Source organism: Gadus macrocephalus, chromosome 6 (assembly GCF_031168955.1).
Source record: "Gadus macrocephalus chromosome 6, ASM3116895v1".
Lineage (NCBI taxonomy): Eukaryota > Metazoa > Chordata > Actinopteri > Gadiformes > Gadidae > Gadus > Gadus macrocephalus.
In genome coordinates, this window is record NC_082387.1 from 4,679,807 (window position 1) to 4,697,720 (window position 17,914).

At 45.0% G+C, this 17,914-nt stretch overlaps 1 protein-coding gene across 1 annotated transcript in view; it reads right to left on the reverse strand.

Annotated features, from left to right (window-relative positions):
- zgc:158766 (uncharacterized protein LOC100009641 homolog) overlaps positions 1 to 15,948 on the reverse strand; it is a 56,948-nt gene extending 41,000 nt beyond the window's left edge. Inside the window, exon 1 of the mRNA XM_060052971.1 lies at positions 15,301 to 15,948. Coding sequence (XP_059908954.1) covers positions 15,301 to 15,417 — 117 coding nt within the window. The 5' untranslated portion in view covers positions 15,418 to 15,948. The remainder of the gene's footprint in view (positions 1 to 15,300) is intronic.
- Between the last annotated feature and the right edge of the window lie 1,966 nt (positions 15,949 to 17,914).

Consider the following 17,914-nt stretch of genomic DNA (forward strand, 5'->3'; position numbering starts at 1 on the left):
ACCTTCGTTCAAACCATTTAACAAATCTACACACTTGTATATTCAATAATATCCAAACAGAATTTCGATATCATTTAAAGTTTATTCAGAATCACAGTAGTTTCATGCCGGCTTCGTTTTCAGTTGGTCTCATTGATTTGCGTTGACGCTGGAGCTGAGGACGTTCAGCAATGTTGCCAGATTGGGCAGTTTTCCCTGCCAGAATTGGATACTTTTGGAGGAGGTTCAGGCAGTGTTGCCAGATTGGGCGTTTTTTCCCGCTCTATTGGGCTACTTTAATTGTGCGTACACATCGTTGGAAATTATGGGAAAAACATTTTCGCGACGTTGGAAAGTTTGCGTGAACGCCACCTCATGACGCTGTTGTGATTCTACTTCCGTTCGGCAACTCGGGCCAAATGTTGTTAACAGAGTTTCCCAGTTGGTGACGCGTGGTTTACTAGTAACGTGCATGAACATGGAGGAACATGATCGTCTTACTCAATATAAAAGAATCAACCATCATATCTTTTCACATCATTTTTTTAAAGAACTGTGACCTCGATGACATCATGCTGGAGTTTTCCAACCTTGCGCTACTGCACAACAAACTTCCTGAAGTATGGTCTCTCTCCAACATCATCCCAGTGCCTAAATCAGGAGACCTCTCAAAGCCAGACAACTACCGGGGCATCAGCCTGACATGTATCACGGCAAAGATATACAACCGCATGATACTAAACAGGATCAGGAGCGCCATCGACCCTCACCTGAGGGAGAACCAAAATGGCTTTCGCGAGGGGAGAACCACCACAGCCCAGATCCTGGCACTGAGGAGAATGATCGAGGAGGTGAAGGATAACCTGACAGCTGTACTGTGCTTTATTGACTCCAAAAAGGCATTTGATTCGATCCACAGAGGCACGATGGTTAAGATCCTTAAGGCCTACGGTGTTCCTCCCAACCTACTCCGGGCTATTGAGACCATGTACGCAGGAACAAGGTCCAAGGTGGTTACCCCAGATGGCAACACTGAGAAGTTTGATATCCTGGCTGGAGTAATGCAAGGGGACACACTAGCCCCCTTCCTCTTCATCATAGTCCTGGATTACGCGCTCAGAAAAGCCATTAGTGGGCGGGAGCAGGGCCTCGGCTTCACCCTAACCTCAAGGAGCGACACCCTGCAGTTGTCCTGACAGACCTGGACTACGCGGATGACATCAGCCTGCTCTCCAACAATGTGGAGCAAGCACAAGAACTCCTGAACAGAGTGGAGCTGGAGTGCGCCAAGGTTGGCCTTAGGCTAAACGCCAAGAAAACAGAGGTCATCACCTACAACATCTCACCGGAGCATCAACCACTGACAACAACTGGTGGCACTGTGCTGAAGGAAGTCGAGGACTTCAAGTATCTGGGCTCATGGGTCAACTCAACCGAGCAAGACCTAAAGGTGAGGAAGGCACTCGCATGGAGGGCCCTGAACGGCATGACCTGTGTATGGAATTCCAACCTCCCCCGTCAAATCAAACTCAGCTTCTTCTATGCTACGGTAGAGTCTGTTCTCCTCTACGGCAGCGAATGCTGGTCCCTGAAGCCAACCTTGCACACTGTAAAAAATAAAAAGTTGAGAAAACTCAAAATTGCAAGGCAACTTACTGCAATCAATTTTTGAGTTTTGAGCCCAACAAAATGTCATTTTTCTTCTTTAGACAAACTTGAAAGTTAGAGTTATACCATACTAAAAACTCAAAAAGTAAGTCAGGGTTGTTAACTTAATATTTCAAATTAAGCTTAATATTATAAAAAAAACAAAAAACATTTCAAAGAATGCAAAACTAGTTTTAAGTTCACTTTATTAAAATTAATAATTGGAAACTTCCATTTTACATTTCTGAATGCCAGACAGCAATAGAACAAGCAACATGTATCTAGTTCAGCAGCAGAGAATCGCTGTCTAAATGCAGCAAACCAAAGTGCAGAACAAGTTCGACATTATGGTCAAACTTGTTCTGCACGATACGGGAGCCCAGGTTAAACGGTGACGCAACTCTCGTGCCTCATACACCGCACGATCCCGAGAGCTGCCTTTATTTAACACACACCCACAACACACAGCGCACCGCACACCCAACCAACGGACATGCAAGTCTCGGTAACGCTGGCGGCAACACTACACACAATAAACAACACACAAACAATAAAGACCCCAAACCCGTTAACCCCACTTAACCTAACAGAAACAAATTGACAATAGGCAATAAACCCCTTTTTCCCAACCGGCATCACGAATACCCAGACTCCCCGGGGGGTAGGAGTCGCCACAATATTTACCATCTGAAAATTCCGTTAGGAAACCCCGTGTTTTCCAAAGTGTTGAAATGCGCATGTGCACCGTAGTTGGCCCAGCCTCAGACAGAGTCTGACTTAAACCCGTGTGTCTTGCTAACAAAGATACTACACTGAGCCCAACTCTTGACCCAAAACTCAACATTGTTGGTTGGACTAAATTGCATTGCACAGTTGACATGAATACTTAATGTTTTATATTCATTTTACTCAGAAATCATAATGAGACCAACAATTTTAAGTTTTCGTTTTTACAGTGCAGAAGTCTTTAGACGGGTGCTACACCAGAATGCTGCGTGCAGTACTTAACATCAGCAAGAGTACAGATTTCACCAACAGGATCCTGTATGAAGGAATACCAAGGGTGAGTGAGAAAGTAGCTGCCAGGAGAATGAGACTGGTGGGACACTGCCAGAGACACCAAGAGCTGCCAGCCAGCAAATTGGTACTATGGGAACCAACCCATGGGCATCGGACTCGAGGATGTCCTATACTAACATACGTGGATGTACTCAAGAAGGATGCAGGAGCGCAAAGTACCAAGTAGGGCCCGACCGATATTGATTTTTGAGTGCCGATGCCGATTATTTTCAGAGAAAAATTACGATTACGATTTAATCGGCCGATTAAAAACAAAACAAAAAACACATATAAAACATAGTTTTTGATACCTTAAATATACTTTAAACACTTTTGACGAATATGTGAATTGAATGCAGAACCTAGTGTTTTAGAATACATTTACAGTAAAAAATTTGTGTAATGTAAAATAAATAACTAACTCCCAATGTGCTGCGCTCGTGAGCAGTGACTAGCACGTGCGTGCTGAGCAGTATGGTCTCACCGTTAGAGTCTACAGTATAACAAATGAACATGGCCTGGGACCTAAAGAAAAACAGGCACAACATGCTCAAACAACACGTCTTGTGTACATTGGTGAGGTGAGCGCGCAGCTGCCTGAACAAGCGTGCTTTCATGTTGTACGGTAAAATTCAATCTCCTCTTTTTTACTCCAGCTAAAGTTGTTAGTTAGCAAGGCGAGTAGGAGAGTAGGAGCGCAATCTGCAGGATACTAAGCGCAATAACATTAAAAAACAAACAAAAAAAAAAACAGTTGTAATCGGCGTCTTTTTGGCAGATGTTGATTATTTTCAAAAAGGCTATAATCGGCCGATTAAATCGGCAGGTCGATGAATCGGTCGGGCCCTAGTACCAATGAACTGGCCAGATCTATGGAGAATCGGAATGACTGGAAGCAACGATGGAGGGCTCGTCTAAGGACGACCTAGAGAGATCATATCACATACTATTGTGATACGTCAACACTATTGATTGACGTTGTAACGTCTGTTGGCATGACTTTGCTCAGTTTTAAACGTTGTGTACTGGTAAACCAGCTCTAGATAAGGGGAAGTGTTGCCTTCCATACAGTGGCTATACTGTATGTGCTTCTCATAAATAAAAGCAAAAGGATAGTAGGGGATAAGCATCAAGGAAATAAAGGCATGCAAACTTGAAACTGATCCTACTTAGTTCTGTTTAGTTCTGACTGGTTTTTATCGGATAAAAAAAACCCTGCTGTGAAGAACTTTTAAATTCCCAACCGGCTGTTTCCCAAGTGCACATGAACGGACGCTGTCGGGAACACGCGTAAGGGTGAGCGTCATCACTGGCGAGCCAGTTTTGTTATCACCAGGAGAGTGAACGCGCCTTTAATCACGCACCGGCTTGCTATTCTCTTAAAGACACACACACACACACACACACACACACACACACACACACACACACACACACACACACACACACACACACACACACACACACACACACACACACACACACACACACACACACACACACACACAATACACCGCACCACAATACAAATGTATTACACTGCAATACATTTGACCTTTCAGATTCTTCAGTTCAATTCAATTTACATTTCTGCATTTTAGCAATGCTTTGCGCTTTTCATTCAGCTGTCACTTTATTTGTCTCCAAGCATTTGCAATTTTTTTAAATGGTGTGCATGTTTACATTGTTTACTCCATTTAGACTTTTGAACTTTTGTTCTAATCCCTTCACTTAATTTAAGCAATGTAACGTTTCTTCATGTCTTAATCTTTGTGGCTTTATTAAAACATATTTTTAACCTCACTTTGTAGGCCTACTACAGCACTCACCGCATTTTCTGCAGGAAATGCATTTTCTAGTTTATTTTTCTTCCTTTCAATTCCTTTGGGCGATTGAGTAGGGTGGGATGTAGTTGTGACAACCTTCCTCCTGTCATCCTGTTTTGAGGCTGTGGCAAGAGCCTTGCCATTATTTGTGAAGGATAAAGTACAAACAAAGTAAAAATAACTGCATTATTTCCTCTCAGCATTCTCATGCCTTTAACGATACATTTAGGAGGAATGACTTAAGGCTGATGGCTTGAGTCTTTCTACCTCTATGACCAAAGATCAGCTCAGACTGCCATAGTTCTGAGCACTGATCCAAAACACAGGAATAAAGCCTTGTATCTTCAACAATGACAGAGAATCTCAAAGGATGTCAATTTGTATGACAAAATTTCACAATTTAAACAGTTCATAATTGTCAGTTCATGTTTTGAATGAATAAATGGCAATGCAACTGTCTACACACTGTACTTTTGTACACATATTAAACCTTTCCTGTTGATTTTCCATGAGTGGGCCATGGTTTTAAATAGCCCCCTATTTACGCAGGCTTCTGGTAAACAATATTTATGTGATGTGAGAGGGCAGATAGGCAGGGGCGTAGCCAGGACATATTACTGTGGTGGCCAGCTCGGGCCAGTCTTATACTTGGGGTGGCACTTGATTGTCAACAGGGGGGGGGGTATTTTAAGTGCAATAGTTATTCATGATGTCAAAATATAACACTTTGAATAAAAATAATAAGTCAAAGTTAGATCAAACTAATAATGCATATATTTTAGCTTTCTTTAGACTTTCTTTTTTCTCAGGATTTTTTCATTTATTTTTTTCAGACTCGGGGGGGCCAGCAGGGTTTTCAACCTCTGACCAGGCCCCCATGTGGCTACGCCCCTGCAGATAGGCGGTCCCAGGGGCAGCCTGCCCTCTGATAACATTACCCAGGGCATAAACAACCCCGATGGCATGAGCTCCGCAGTTCATCATTTTATCATAACAACCATCAATTACACTTACTGACCACATGGAAACATCCCACAGATCTAGATCTGCAGGCACTCCATCATGGACATGCATATACAGAACCCATTCACACACACACACACACACACACACACACACTTATTATTATATCTTGGACAACCAAATTAAACAGTGTGGTGCTGATAAGTGTAAAAAGTGTGCATTTCAATGGAGCAGAAGTTGTCTTATCAGCATTATGAGCCTGTCCAAATAGGCCGCAGTACAGTCCACAGTGCAGGGTGGTCAGTCCTGAACCAACAGATACACAGACAACAGGCTGCTCACCAAACTGTGGAATGTGACACCTTGGTCTCACCTCAGCCAGTGCCACCCTCCAAGTGCCCTGTGGCCAGCTGACCTGCTCCTCAGACCTCCTACAGACCACCGGCCGGCTGATTCTACCCAGCAACCATCTTCAGACATGACCCTAAAATTCATACTGTGTGGTACAAATCTGAAAGATTTCTCAAAGCTACAAGTTTGAACTACTTCTCAAACTACAGAAATTTTGACAGTACAATTAATATAACATATAGTATAAGTATATTGAGTAATATGTAGAAAATAACTGGGCTAAGATGTCTCTTATCTGGTTATATCAATACGATAACTATATGTTAATTGTTAGGGAGACCTCATATTCTGATAGTGCCATATCATTACCATTTCACCTTTTGGTAGTAGTTAAATTAACCACGTCTTTCAGTACATTGAATAGATCAGCTCAAAAATAACTGACTAACTTCTCAGGCTTGAGGCTGTTTGACGCACACCAGAAGGTATACAATGAATGTTTCTTGTGTAGAACAGTAAAACATAACAACCAAGAGGTTTGGGTATAAATAAAACTAATAGAAATTATGGTAAAATTAATAACATGAGTTGTACTCACGAAGCCGGTGCTGTGTGTTAAATCCACATGATAGAGAAGCCAAACTGCAACACAACAACACAATGAGAGAGTGAGTAATCACGGCGCTCCCACTGGTCAGGAGAACACACCTCGCACACACCCAGCACTGACGCACAACGGCCCTGTAGTAATCCTGTAGTGACTGAGCTCCTCTGGTCATCCCGCCAACCCCACCCCCACTCCACCCAGTGGATCACACTGCCGTCTGGGCTCCTCTGGTCACCCCGCCGTCCCCCCACTCCACCCAGTGGATCACACTGCTGTCTGGACTCCACTGGTCACTCCGCCGCCCCCCAGAGCCACCCAGTTGATCACAGTGCCGGCCCCGTCCCTCTGGGCCCTGGAGTACGCTTAGAGAACACTGATGACGAGGACCCAGCTATACAAACACAACACATACACTCACACACACCAACTCACCACGCAAGTACACAAACGCACAACATGAGCACACACACACACACATAACACACATGCGTGTGCGCACACACACACACATGCACAAACACACACACACACACAGAAATACAAACATACCCCTGCACATTTTTTTTGAAATGTTTCGGAAGTTTGACAATTTATTAAGCCAATTTTGAGCCAACAATTATAAAACACATATCTTCTTCCACCTTCTCCATGGTCATGAAAGGCAACAGAAGGCTCCACTCCACACCAGGCAACATGGCTTCCCTCTGAGGGCAGGAGACAGCTGCTGCAAGGACAGCCATGTCACAGCCACGCACTCAGCAAAAGGGGGAAGAGTGTGCCACCTGTCAGACCCCCCCGCCATGTACCTAGGTCCCCCTGCTGTGTGGACATCTTGGTCCCACACAAAGCCACTGTCTTCCCAAACAACGTGCAAGCACAGGTGGCTGGAGGAGGCAAGGTCAGGTTACACACCCGGCTCCCACAGCTTGGTCCAACACCCCCACACACACGCAGCCCCTAACACAAACACACAACACGGGATAGCCATGCAAAGGACCCTCACCCGCCCACTAAGGCTTGATAGGTATAATGTACACAAATGATCCAACACCAGCAGGGTGCATGCAGGACCGCTGTTCCAGCTCTGTGGTGTCAGCGGTGTGGTTGTTTTAATGAGGGGTGCTGGCACACACTGCTGCCCCGCTATTATGACTCCTACAGCCACATTTAACCCTGACCTCAACGCATCTGGTCCAATAACACCTCCGCTGTGATGCAGGGCAGCATGCTGCTTTATATTAAACCCACCTCTGTGTCATTGGACAGGTCTGTACAGACTTGTCTGGTTTTACAGCCTGACGGAATACGTCTCAACAAGCGGTAAAAACGTTTCTCCACGACATGATATAGATCCTGGAATTGGACGATGCACACAGTTTTACTCTGTCATTAAACATTACTAACTTTACTCAATTAAACATTACTAACCCCTCTCTACTACTGAATCAACATGCCTCAGAAATATGATATGAAGAATTATATGCAGCGGCCAATCAGAACGACTCCAATACTCCAAGTTAACGAAATAAGGCTCAAACTGTTCAAACTGTTCAAACAAAGCAAAACCAATCACCGCTTACCCTCTTGTGCTCAGAAGCCTTGGTGTTCCCGCCTTAAAACAACGCACTGCGGGGAGCCGCTTGCTCTCCGGCCCCCCTGACAGCATCTGTCTAACCAGAGAGGACCAGAGAGAGGCCTGACATGTTTCATCAGACTCACGGCTCTGTTGACTGAGGAGAAACCAACGTTGTTCCGCAGCAGCCAGGCTACAGGGTTGCTGGCCCCTGCAGGCATCCCAATTCCTCGGCGGGGCGTAGCCTAGCTCTCTTATCTAGCACCCATCTTCTGTGCTGTGTACACTGTCAGGCTGTGCTGTGGCCCTGCTGGGCAAGCATGTGTGCGTGCACACACACACACACACACACGTACACACACATGCACACACAAGCACACACACAAACATGCGCATACACACCCACACATATAAGCACACGCACACATAACCTTTTCCCTGCTCCGGACATTCAAAATGTAAGTGAAATTTCTTTCAGATTTCCAAATGTATTGCGGTTGGATTGTAACCACAGAAGTGCCAGGGCTAAAATACCAACAGGAGTGTTAGTCGAACATCGGCATAAAGACTTCAGTAACATCAGAGGAAATAAAGCACAGCACTGTGAGACCTGAAGGGGAGACAATGCTGAGCCTATCAAAATGCAAAGCGCCCCGGGTCCTGGTGATAGGCTCAGATGTTGGCCTCATTGTTATGTGGATTACTTGAGCCACTTGGCAAACACCTCCAGGTGCGCATTCCACAAGGGGAAGGGGCAAGGTGAGCCCATCCTCTGAATCAATAAAACGCTGACTTTAGTCTTGGTCTCCTGCCTTCCAATCTTGCATTCCTTAACAAAGAGAGGAGGCTCAGAAGGGCGCCAGTGCTTTTTGACCTGTATGATGAGACCCGCACCCTCTGTAGAGAGAAGGTACCCACTCTGAACGGGCTTCACATGTAGAGCCATGGGTAAGGAAGTCATTTACAGGATCTGAGATGAAGGGGCTAAGGCTGACAGCCTGACCTTTGGTCTGAGCTGTACAACTGGTCACACCTGGCTCTTTAATCTGCCCAGGAGGAAGGAGCAGAAATACCAGCTCCTTCCTGTAGGTTCCTCCTGGTCGGTGACTCAGAGGCAGGTGAAGGCTAACTTACAACCAACGGCTGTTATACAAAGCTATTGCAGGTAACAAAATATGTAGGCATCTAGATGGAAATTGTTCAGTCACAATAATTCCATTCACACTCAGCTAGTGACCATATAAACAGGCAATTGCAGATAGATTCATTAGGGCATAATTAGGGACCTTTCTAATTTCCAGTAAACCACATGACCCAGGAGAGGCCCCCAGAGCAGCCTGGGGCCCATTAAGGACATGCTCCCATGCACTTGACCCTGTTGCATTGCACACTACAAATGATTGCACAGCTGGAGATAGATCAAAGCGAGGGGGAGGGAGAGAGAGATAAAGGGCTAAAGCGTACGGTCGAGGTTGAGGCAGAGAGAGAGAGCTGGAGGTAAAGTGGGGGGAGGTCAGTATTTAGGAAGGCAGATAGGAAAGGCGAGGTACTTCCTGTTTTCATGGCTCTGATTAAACCCCTTTCCCTGAGGATCGAGCGTATCGCCAAAGTGTTCTGGAGGCCTTCAAAGATCACCTTCTTAACCACAAAACCATATTCATATATTCAATTCCAGTTAGGCCTACTAACTTATAATAGCCTCATGTGTGAGGCTATTAAAAGTTACACTCCACACACACGTTCACAGAAAGTCATATTAACAACTAGGTATATCTGCCTCTGGGGAAGTGTATTCCTCTACAATTAATCTCAGTACCTAATCAAGACATGAGAAGGGGAGGGCCTTTATTTGCCAGTAGGGAAACATTAGGATTGGACAGTTAAAATGACTCCAGTCATTTCGACACAGGAAGTGAATAGCTACATTTAGGCTCTCTAAACAATCTCTCTCTCTCTCTCTCTCTTTAACAGACAGACACTCCTTCTGACTCCGATATCACCATTTGTAGTACGGAAACGTTCTTATGCAACGGAAACGTTGTTCACTCCTCCAGTAAATAGGACGGACCTTAGCTACGACTTGGCAACGGGAGGTATTCTAGTCCGCTGAGCTATGAGCCAGAGAGCTAACATTATGGAATGTACAGATTTATGTTCGAAATTCGTCGCAGCCTTTATACCACAGATACTCTAGGGTCTATAGCATTTCAGTGCATTGTCTCATTACAGTTTAATTCATTTTTCACAATTGACCAGCTCTCGTTTTGAAGAATAATCATTGCGCCATTCGTTTCAATGGAAATTGCGACGGTCTATACAACTTAGTGTACATATTTATAATTTGAAATTCGTCCCATCCTTTATACCACAGATACTATAGGGTTTATAGTATTGGTTCTCAAAGTGCGGCCCGCGGGCCAATGGCGGCCCGCAGAAACATTCCTGGCGGCCCGCAATGACATACAGATGGAAGTTATGATAAAAAGTTTTTGTATTTTTTAAATTATTATATCAATATTCATTTAAACAAAAATAAATAAATATAAAGAGAAAAGTCGACTCTCTAGATTTTGATTAAATCCTTTTACATTTGTGAGTTTTAATCCGACTGTACATTACTTTGAAAGGATGAACCTCAGTTTCGTGATTTATACCTCACTTAACCTCACTCCCAGAGGTCCACGGTGCCAATGTTTTTTTCCCCACTGGGATGCTGACCATAGACATCTTATAGATAGACGGAGCATTGGCTGCTGGGACGCGATAAATACGGCCGCCATCTTGGAGTGGTCAACCGGGAGCAGCAACAGCAGCAGAAACAGGATGCCGGGCTGTTGTTCAGCGTATTCCTGCTCAAATCGGCGGACAATCCATAATAGGAATCGGGGGATTACTTTTCACAAGCAAGATTTAACATTACCGTACTATTGGTATAATTAGTATTGAATAATCAAACACGCCAAACCATGTGGCCTTTATCATAGCTACACGTATGACAAAAAAACGCATGAAAATCAGTGGTATTCAGTGAGGTATGATTAATTAAATGCGCTGACAGTTCATTGCTCCAGCCAAACGGATTACACTGAGTTGAGCGGATGACCACTCGAAGATGGCGGCCCCGCGTCTCTTCAGCGCCAGTAGGCGGTAGCATTCGATGCTCCGTCTATCATATAAGATGTCTATGAATCTACGTTTTCTGATAACAGTGGAATGTATCAGTGAGCTGACATCATTGTAATTAACAACGCTACTGCAAATTAACCACACGGAGATAACCATGGCAATTTTCTTTTTGCATCTTTCTGCGCGCGCATCCGCCGTCGACGGATGTTTAAAAAATATTGGATGCGCACGTAAGCTACAGAGAGGGTCTCCGACAGGCTCTCCGGCTACGGAGAGGGCTCTCCGTGTCTACGTACAGCACTTTAACATGCATACTGTGGCAACCCGGCCGTTGCCAATTAAGGAGATGAAGAGCACCTGAGGAACCGGTGGAGAAGCAGCTTAAATAGCCTGCTTCTCCACTCATTCGGGGCTCTCTCAGCCATGTGGCTCGTGCCGGGAGGGAGCCGAGTGAGGACAGCCAAATTGGGGAGACGCGGTAGGGGGAGATCGCACAAACCCATACTAACGCTAATACGCTTCCCCCCAGGACTGAGTGGGAGAAGACGGGAGCGATAGAGACGCCGACCTCGCAGCCGGACTAGAGTCGGAGACGGCCCTTTTTACCCCATAAGAGGAAGAACTTATGTTGTCTTTTGTTTTACCTTTTTACACGTGAGGTGAACGAAATAAAACCGTTGATCCGTAACCCTGTTTTGAGCGTCTCCTTTGGAAATCCCAGCCGCCGACGATCGGGTTTGCCACAATACGCATTTGAAAAGGCACCATCCAGGTATTACTATCACCGTTGCTGTGAAATAAAAACGAACTGTGCAAACCCAGCTCAGGACACTATTTCAACAACCCCTGTCTGGGAATTCAGTAATGCAAATGCCAAAACCAAGTTTATTGAGGTTTTCATTAATGCTGATCTGCGGCCATTCTCCGTTGTTGACAATCAAGCAGTTTTTTTTAAATTTCTCCTTAACTATGAACCGTACCGTCCTGTACCGTACCGTGACTTCAAAACCGAGGTACGTACCGAACTGTGACTTTTGTGTACCGTTACAACCCTACATGATACGTATGGAACTTATATATATATACTAGAGTCAGAGATACGGCTGAATGATTAGAAAAACATACCTTACAAACCAAATTTTGTAACAAGACTGTCAATTATCAATTTTTTTGTTCAAGTAGTCTCTGTTCCTGTAGCTCAAGGGTGAGTTTGTGTGTGTGAGTGAATGTGACACAACCCTCTCTTGCCAAATCATCATATCATCAATGACCCGACCCCCCCGTCTGCCCTTAGGCCCAGCCAGTTCCCAGGGTAACACACCTGTACTAAATATCTGACACAATGTGCCATGCACAAGCCACAAACTTTGGATAACACAAAAGCTGCAAATGAGAACAAAACAGCCGTGGGCAAAATTTGCACCATAGCTCAAAGATGTAATATTAACTGTGGCCCACCACCTCCCATTTATAAAGATGGCCTTGTATAAAAGCTACTTAGAGAGTGGGCTCTTAATGTATAATAGTAACAATAAATATTCAAAGTCGACCCGTTACAGTACAAACTATTAGTTACAAATATTCATAGGCTGGAGCATTTATATATCATATCATATTCAGAGCTGAATGATCGAAATCTAATCTTACCAGCATCAAATCATATTGAGTCAGCTTTCAACCAGTGTATCGGATTACCAATGTATCTGTATAGTTTTGTATCGTATCATAGACCATTCATCCAGATACCTATCGGATCACCTGAGAGGAATAGATACATATATATTATCTTATATTAAGGTTCACTTAATCCATGACACAACTCATTTCAATGTCAGCACTGCTTGCAACAAAACATCTATGAAGCTCTATAAAGTTACTTTAACAAAATGGTTTTAGAGACAAAGTTATGTTCACTTCCTGTTGTTCGAGATAAGATATAGTTTCTAAAAGCCTTTGAAAGACTATGAGCAAATCTCGCTTTTTATAGGCCTATTTCTAGCATCAGAACGGGTAGTCAGGAGTACGCCCTCTGGTGGTGAACTAGAGATCTGGAGGCGATCGGTTTGACGAACTGTGAACCAATTGTGAACTTGGAAAAACAACACTATAATAAAACCAACCACACCAAAAAAAGCTTCAAAAGATAAATAACAACACATGTACCCGGTCCAAAACAGCCTGCATCCTTTTGCCACTAGAGCCTGAACCATAAAACATCAATAATCAGTTTGAACACTTGGTTCAAACTGTTTACAATCAGCCTTTAGGTATTTTTATTATGCAGAGAAGTAAGAAGCAATGTGAGGTGGGGGGTTGGAGGGGGAAGGCATCAGCCAGCTATAGTCCTCATCAACCCCATCGCCTAGCAACCACATGATGAGCCCCAGAATGTGTACAGTGGCCTACAGTGGCTTTGTTCCTTGGGTCTGCATCCTTCTTTTAACCACACTTGTGTCACTTACTTACAATAATAATGGATTGAATTTATATAACGCTTTTCTAAAAAGTCAAAGACGCTTTACAGTGAAGGGGGGGCCTCACTATCCACCACCAGTGTGTAGCAACCACTTGGGTGATGCACGGCAGCCAATCTGCGCCAGTTTGCTCACCACACACCAGCTTGTGGTGGAGAGTGAGGGAATTAATGAGTCAGCCAATTATACAGGAGGATGATTAGGGGGCCAGATTGAATGAGCCTGGTTGGGCCAGGATACCGGGGAAACCCCTATTCTTTGCGATAAGTGCCCTGGGATCTTTTATGAACTCAGTGAATCAGGACCTTGGTTTTACGTCTCCTCCGAAGGACGGAAGGACCCTCATACAAGTATGAGGGTAAACATAATGTAAACCATTGGTAAATATTTCGTTACAGGGATCGTTACAGAAAACAAGCTTTGTATGTTTCCAAATGGCAGTCTGTAGGCTTAGTGCTGCGTTGCTAACCTCATAAACCACATTGAAAGGAATTTCAGCGGCCTACTGACAAATAAAGTAGTATCGTATCGTATTTGGGATATTCACATGAAGGCTACAACAACTGTGTCAGGTTCTTGACCAATAGGGATAGATAGGCCCCTACCAGGTATCAGTACTTCCTTGTTGACCTATGTTTCCAAAGGCTGTTAACGCTGTTCAGATGGACTCAGCTTCTTAATATTACCCTATAGGTCTTTAATATTTCACACACTAAATTTGGAAGGAAATTATAAGAAAATAGAAATTATGTAGTTTTGTTTGGTTCAAGACATTCTCTATTCTAAAAAAATATATATTTTCATGAAGAAAAAACCTTGACTTTGTTGGGTAACTATACTATACTATGCCAGAATAGTTTATTGTGTGCTTTAGAATTAGTGAACCATTTTCTCTAAAGATTCCGGTCCAAAGCTTTAATCAGGTGGAAATTAGAAAAAGGGGTGAGGGGATGGCAGTGGTCAGGGTGGAAGCTTTGGGCCAATTGTTAGAGGCAAACTAGAGGCCTTACAGGGTGCTTTGATGTATCTCGGAGTTAGTTATATGCCACATATTTGAAAGGAGGCTATCATTGAAAACCTAGAGATCATGCTTGTAAGAAAATATGCCAATGAATAATAACTAAATTGGATGCATTAGTCTGCAGTAAATTTGACCAGTCTATCTGTGTGGTTGTACTTCTTCTTTTCAAGCTAGCATATGAAATGTCCGTGGGCCCAATTGAGTGCAATCCAAATATGGTCAATATATTTTCTAATTGCCTGCCATTCAATCTTATGAACACTCCAAAACTCCCTATTACATTATCAGCATTCAAGAGGGTTTCTCCCATGCTCCACACAAGCCCCACTGACCCATTGTGTTGCAGACATTCTCATGCATGTTTTGCAGCCAAGCCAGCGTGTCAATGGCTCGGAGGATAATCATTTTCCTTGAGGACAGCAGAGGCCAGCAGCCAAACTAAATAAAGCTGCACGAAAAGGGGACTCAAAATCTATATATGGGCAGGATGTCAAAAAGGTGGTTGGAGAATCGAAGATTAAGTATTTAATCACAAAACAAACACACCCAGTCGACTTGTCGAAAGTTATGATGATTAAGAACTGTAAAAAGGCGACTGCGAGTGGTTCAGATAAACTGCACAGCTTGCAAATAAAGTGCAACCAACTTTCCCCGTGCACCCCGGGTCTCCTCACCTCTTTGTCCTGCAGCAGGTGCCGCTGCTCGGGAGGATGAGGCTCCTGACTCCGGGGACACTTACTGTCACAGGAACGATCCGAAAAAAGTGGTCCAACTTTAGGACATCCATCCATAGAATTTACTATCTGAAACAAGACGCATAAAGGTAAAACGTGTGATGCTATTTAATACAGCAAAATTCCAAGACACAAACGCAGGTTGTAACTTGCAGATGATCAGTGTTTGAGGACGCTGGAGCAGGTTGGAGCAGGCTACAAGAGCAGGCTACCAGAGGGGTATTTGCATTAAGCCTCCCCTCCCCTCGCCTTTCAGAGCTGCCATTGTTGCTCTCTCAGTTGGAGCTCTGATTTAGCCCTTGCGTAAATCCTTTACTGCGGACCAGGGAATGTCCCCAATGTGCCACACCGCTCACATTGAGCACAACACCCGCACTGCAGGCCAATATTATTGTCAACCTACTAATGCATTATAAATACCTAATAATAACCAAAAGGTTTCGTTTAGTCGACAAGTAGGCTAGTTCGTTGAATTCATTGCCATGAATATAGCTAGCTTCCCAGTATCAAAATAAACAGATTTCCCGCATTTTTCAGTTATGTTACATTAGTTCTTTTTTTCAATTAAAACCGTCTCGACTTGTTGTTGAGGGTGGTATTTTCCACCTAAGGCCACACGATGGCAGTATAACCCCACTCAGCGGATTTGCTCAGTATAGGGGGATTTTTTGTTTATCAACACGGCGGATGCGCGCGCAGAAAGATGGTAAAGAGAAAATTTGTTTGACCGGTTAACATGGTTATCTCCGTGTGGTTAATTTGCAGTTGCGGTGATATAGCAATTTGTCAGCGAACTGTTACATTAAACTGTAATCAGGAAACGCGTTTATATGCTATAGTTCCTATAGGATCTATAGTATAAAGGCTTGGAGGAATTTTTAATTATAAATATGTACACTTTATGTGAAAGTATAGACCGTCGCGATTCCCATTGAAACGAATGGCGCTGTGATTATTCTTCAAAACGAGAGCTGGTAAATTGTGAAAATGAATTAAACTGTAATCAGACAACGCGGTTGTATGCTATAGATCCTAGAGTATCTGTGGTATAAAGCATTTCGAGTACCTAATACCAACATAGTCACCTGTGACTCTACCCGGTGTCACACGTGACACCGGGAAGGCTATATCTTCCGGTGTCATCAGAGGATCTGTTCCTTTACATCTTCTCGCTGCGCAGGTACCGTATTGAACCTTTGTTTGAGAAAGGAAGGAAATTCGTTACAGCTGGCTACGTGCAGCCTCCTGACCAAGGTCGGAGCTGCGGGTAACCCGTCCTCCAGAGGCTGTGGCTAGCTTATACAGATATTTAAGAAATAACTAGAAAAGGAGATAAGAAGAGTAGCCGGCGTGTGTTGGTGAGGGCAGTGTGCTCGCTCCCGCTCCCAGCACTCGTTCGCCTCTTTGCTCTGTTATTGTTTGTTGTGTTAGCCGTTAGCTTTTCTCTGTTCTAACCATCAATTTATTTTCCTGACAACTTACCGGTGAAGGCGGTGCTCTCGCTCCCGCTCCCAGTAACGTTTTAGTTTGGCTTCCCCTTTTGTTGGCAGCAGCGCTTACGCTCAAGCTAATTAATATCGGTTGATTTAATTTTCTGGTGAAGGCAGTGTTCTCGCTCCCACTCCCGATAACGCCGCATTTGGCCCTTGTTTGGTTGACAATTAGTAGCAACGATCACGCTCTGGCTAATTAGTTTCTGTTTTTCAATTGACTGGCGGGGGAAGTGCTCTCGCTCCCGCTCCCAGTTACGCTGCCGGTGGCTGCCTCCATAATGGCCCACCTATGTGTCGCCTGTGCGGCTCCTCTTGAGCTTGAGGATGGCCACGACAGTTGCCCTCCTCGAGCATTTGAGGGAGAGCCTCACGGACAGCGCCTGCATGAACTGCAGCCTCCTGCCTTGGGTGCTCAGAGTGGCTAGGCTGGCAGAGCTGGAGAATCGGGCAACAGCCAACGACCGCTCTGCCTTAATGAGCCTCCCTCCCAATCAGCCCGGTCGTTCGGGGCGGCAGCGGCATGATGGAGCTGCGGCTACGGGTGCCCCCCCCAAAAAGAAGGCAAGGGGCGGGCTGGCTGCCAAGGTGGACGGATTGGCGGCCGACATGGAGCAAATGCGGTCCCTCCTCCTGGCCCTTCAGCCTGGGACTGGTCAGGGGCTGGCGGGGCTACAGCCTGGCCCTCCCTCGTCCCAATTCGATGATGCCCTCTCTCTGGCCGCTTCGGCAAACCTCTTAGTGAGGTTATGACTGAGGGCGATGCCTCCCACACACTGGACGAGGCCTCCTGCTCTTCTGCACAAGGCTCCCTGCAAGGGGCAACAGACACCTCCATGGCGGCCGTCCTGCGGACCGCTCTGGCTCGCCTACAGCTCGATGCGGTGCAGACGGAGTCAGCCCAGACCAGCGCCTTCTTCATGCGCAACCCTGTCCCGGCCACATTCTCCGTCCCTCCTTCAGAGGAGTACTTGAAGGAGCTCCATGCTTGCTGGAGGGACACTAGGGCCCTATCCCACTCAACGTCGGATGCCCGGACCTTGGCTGCCATGCAGAATGCGGCA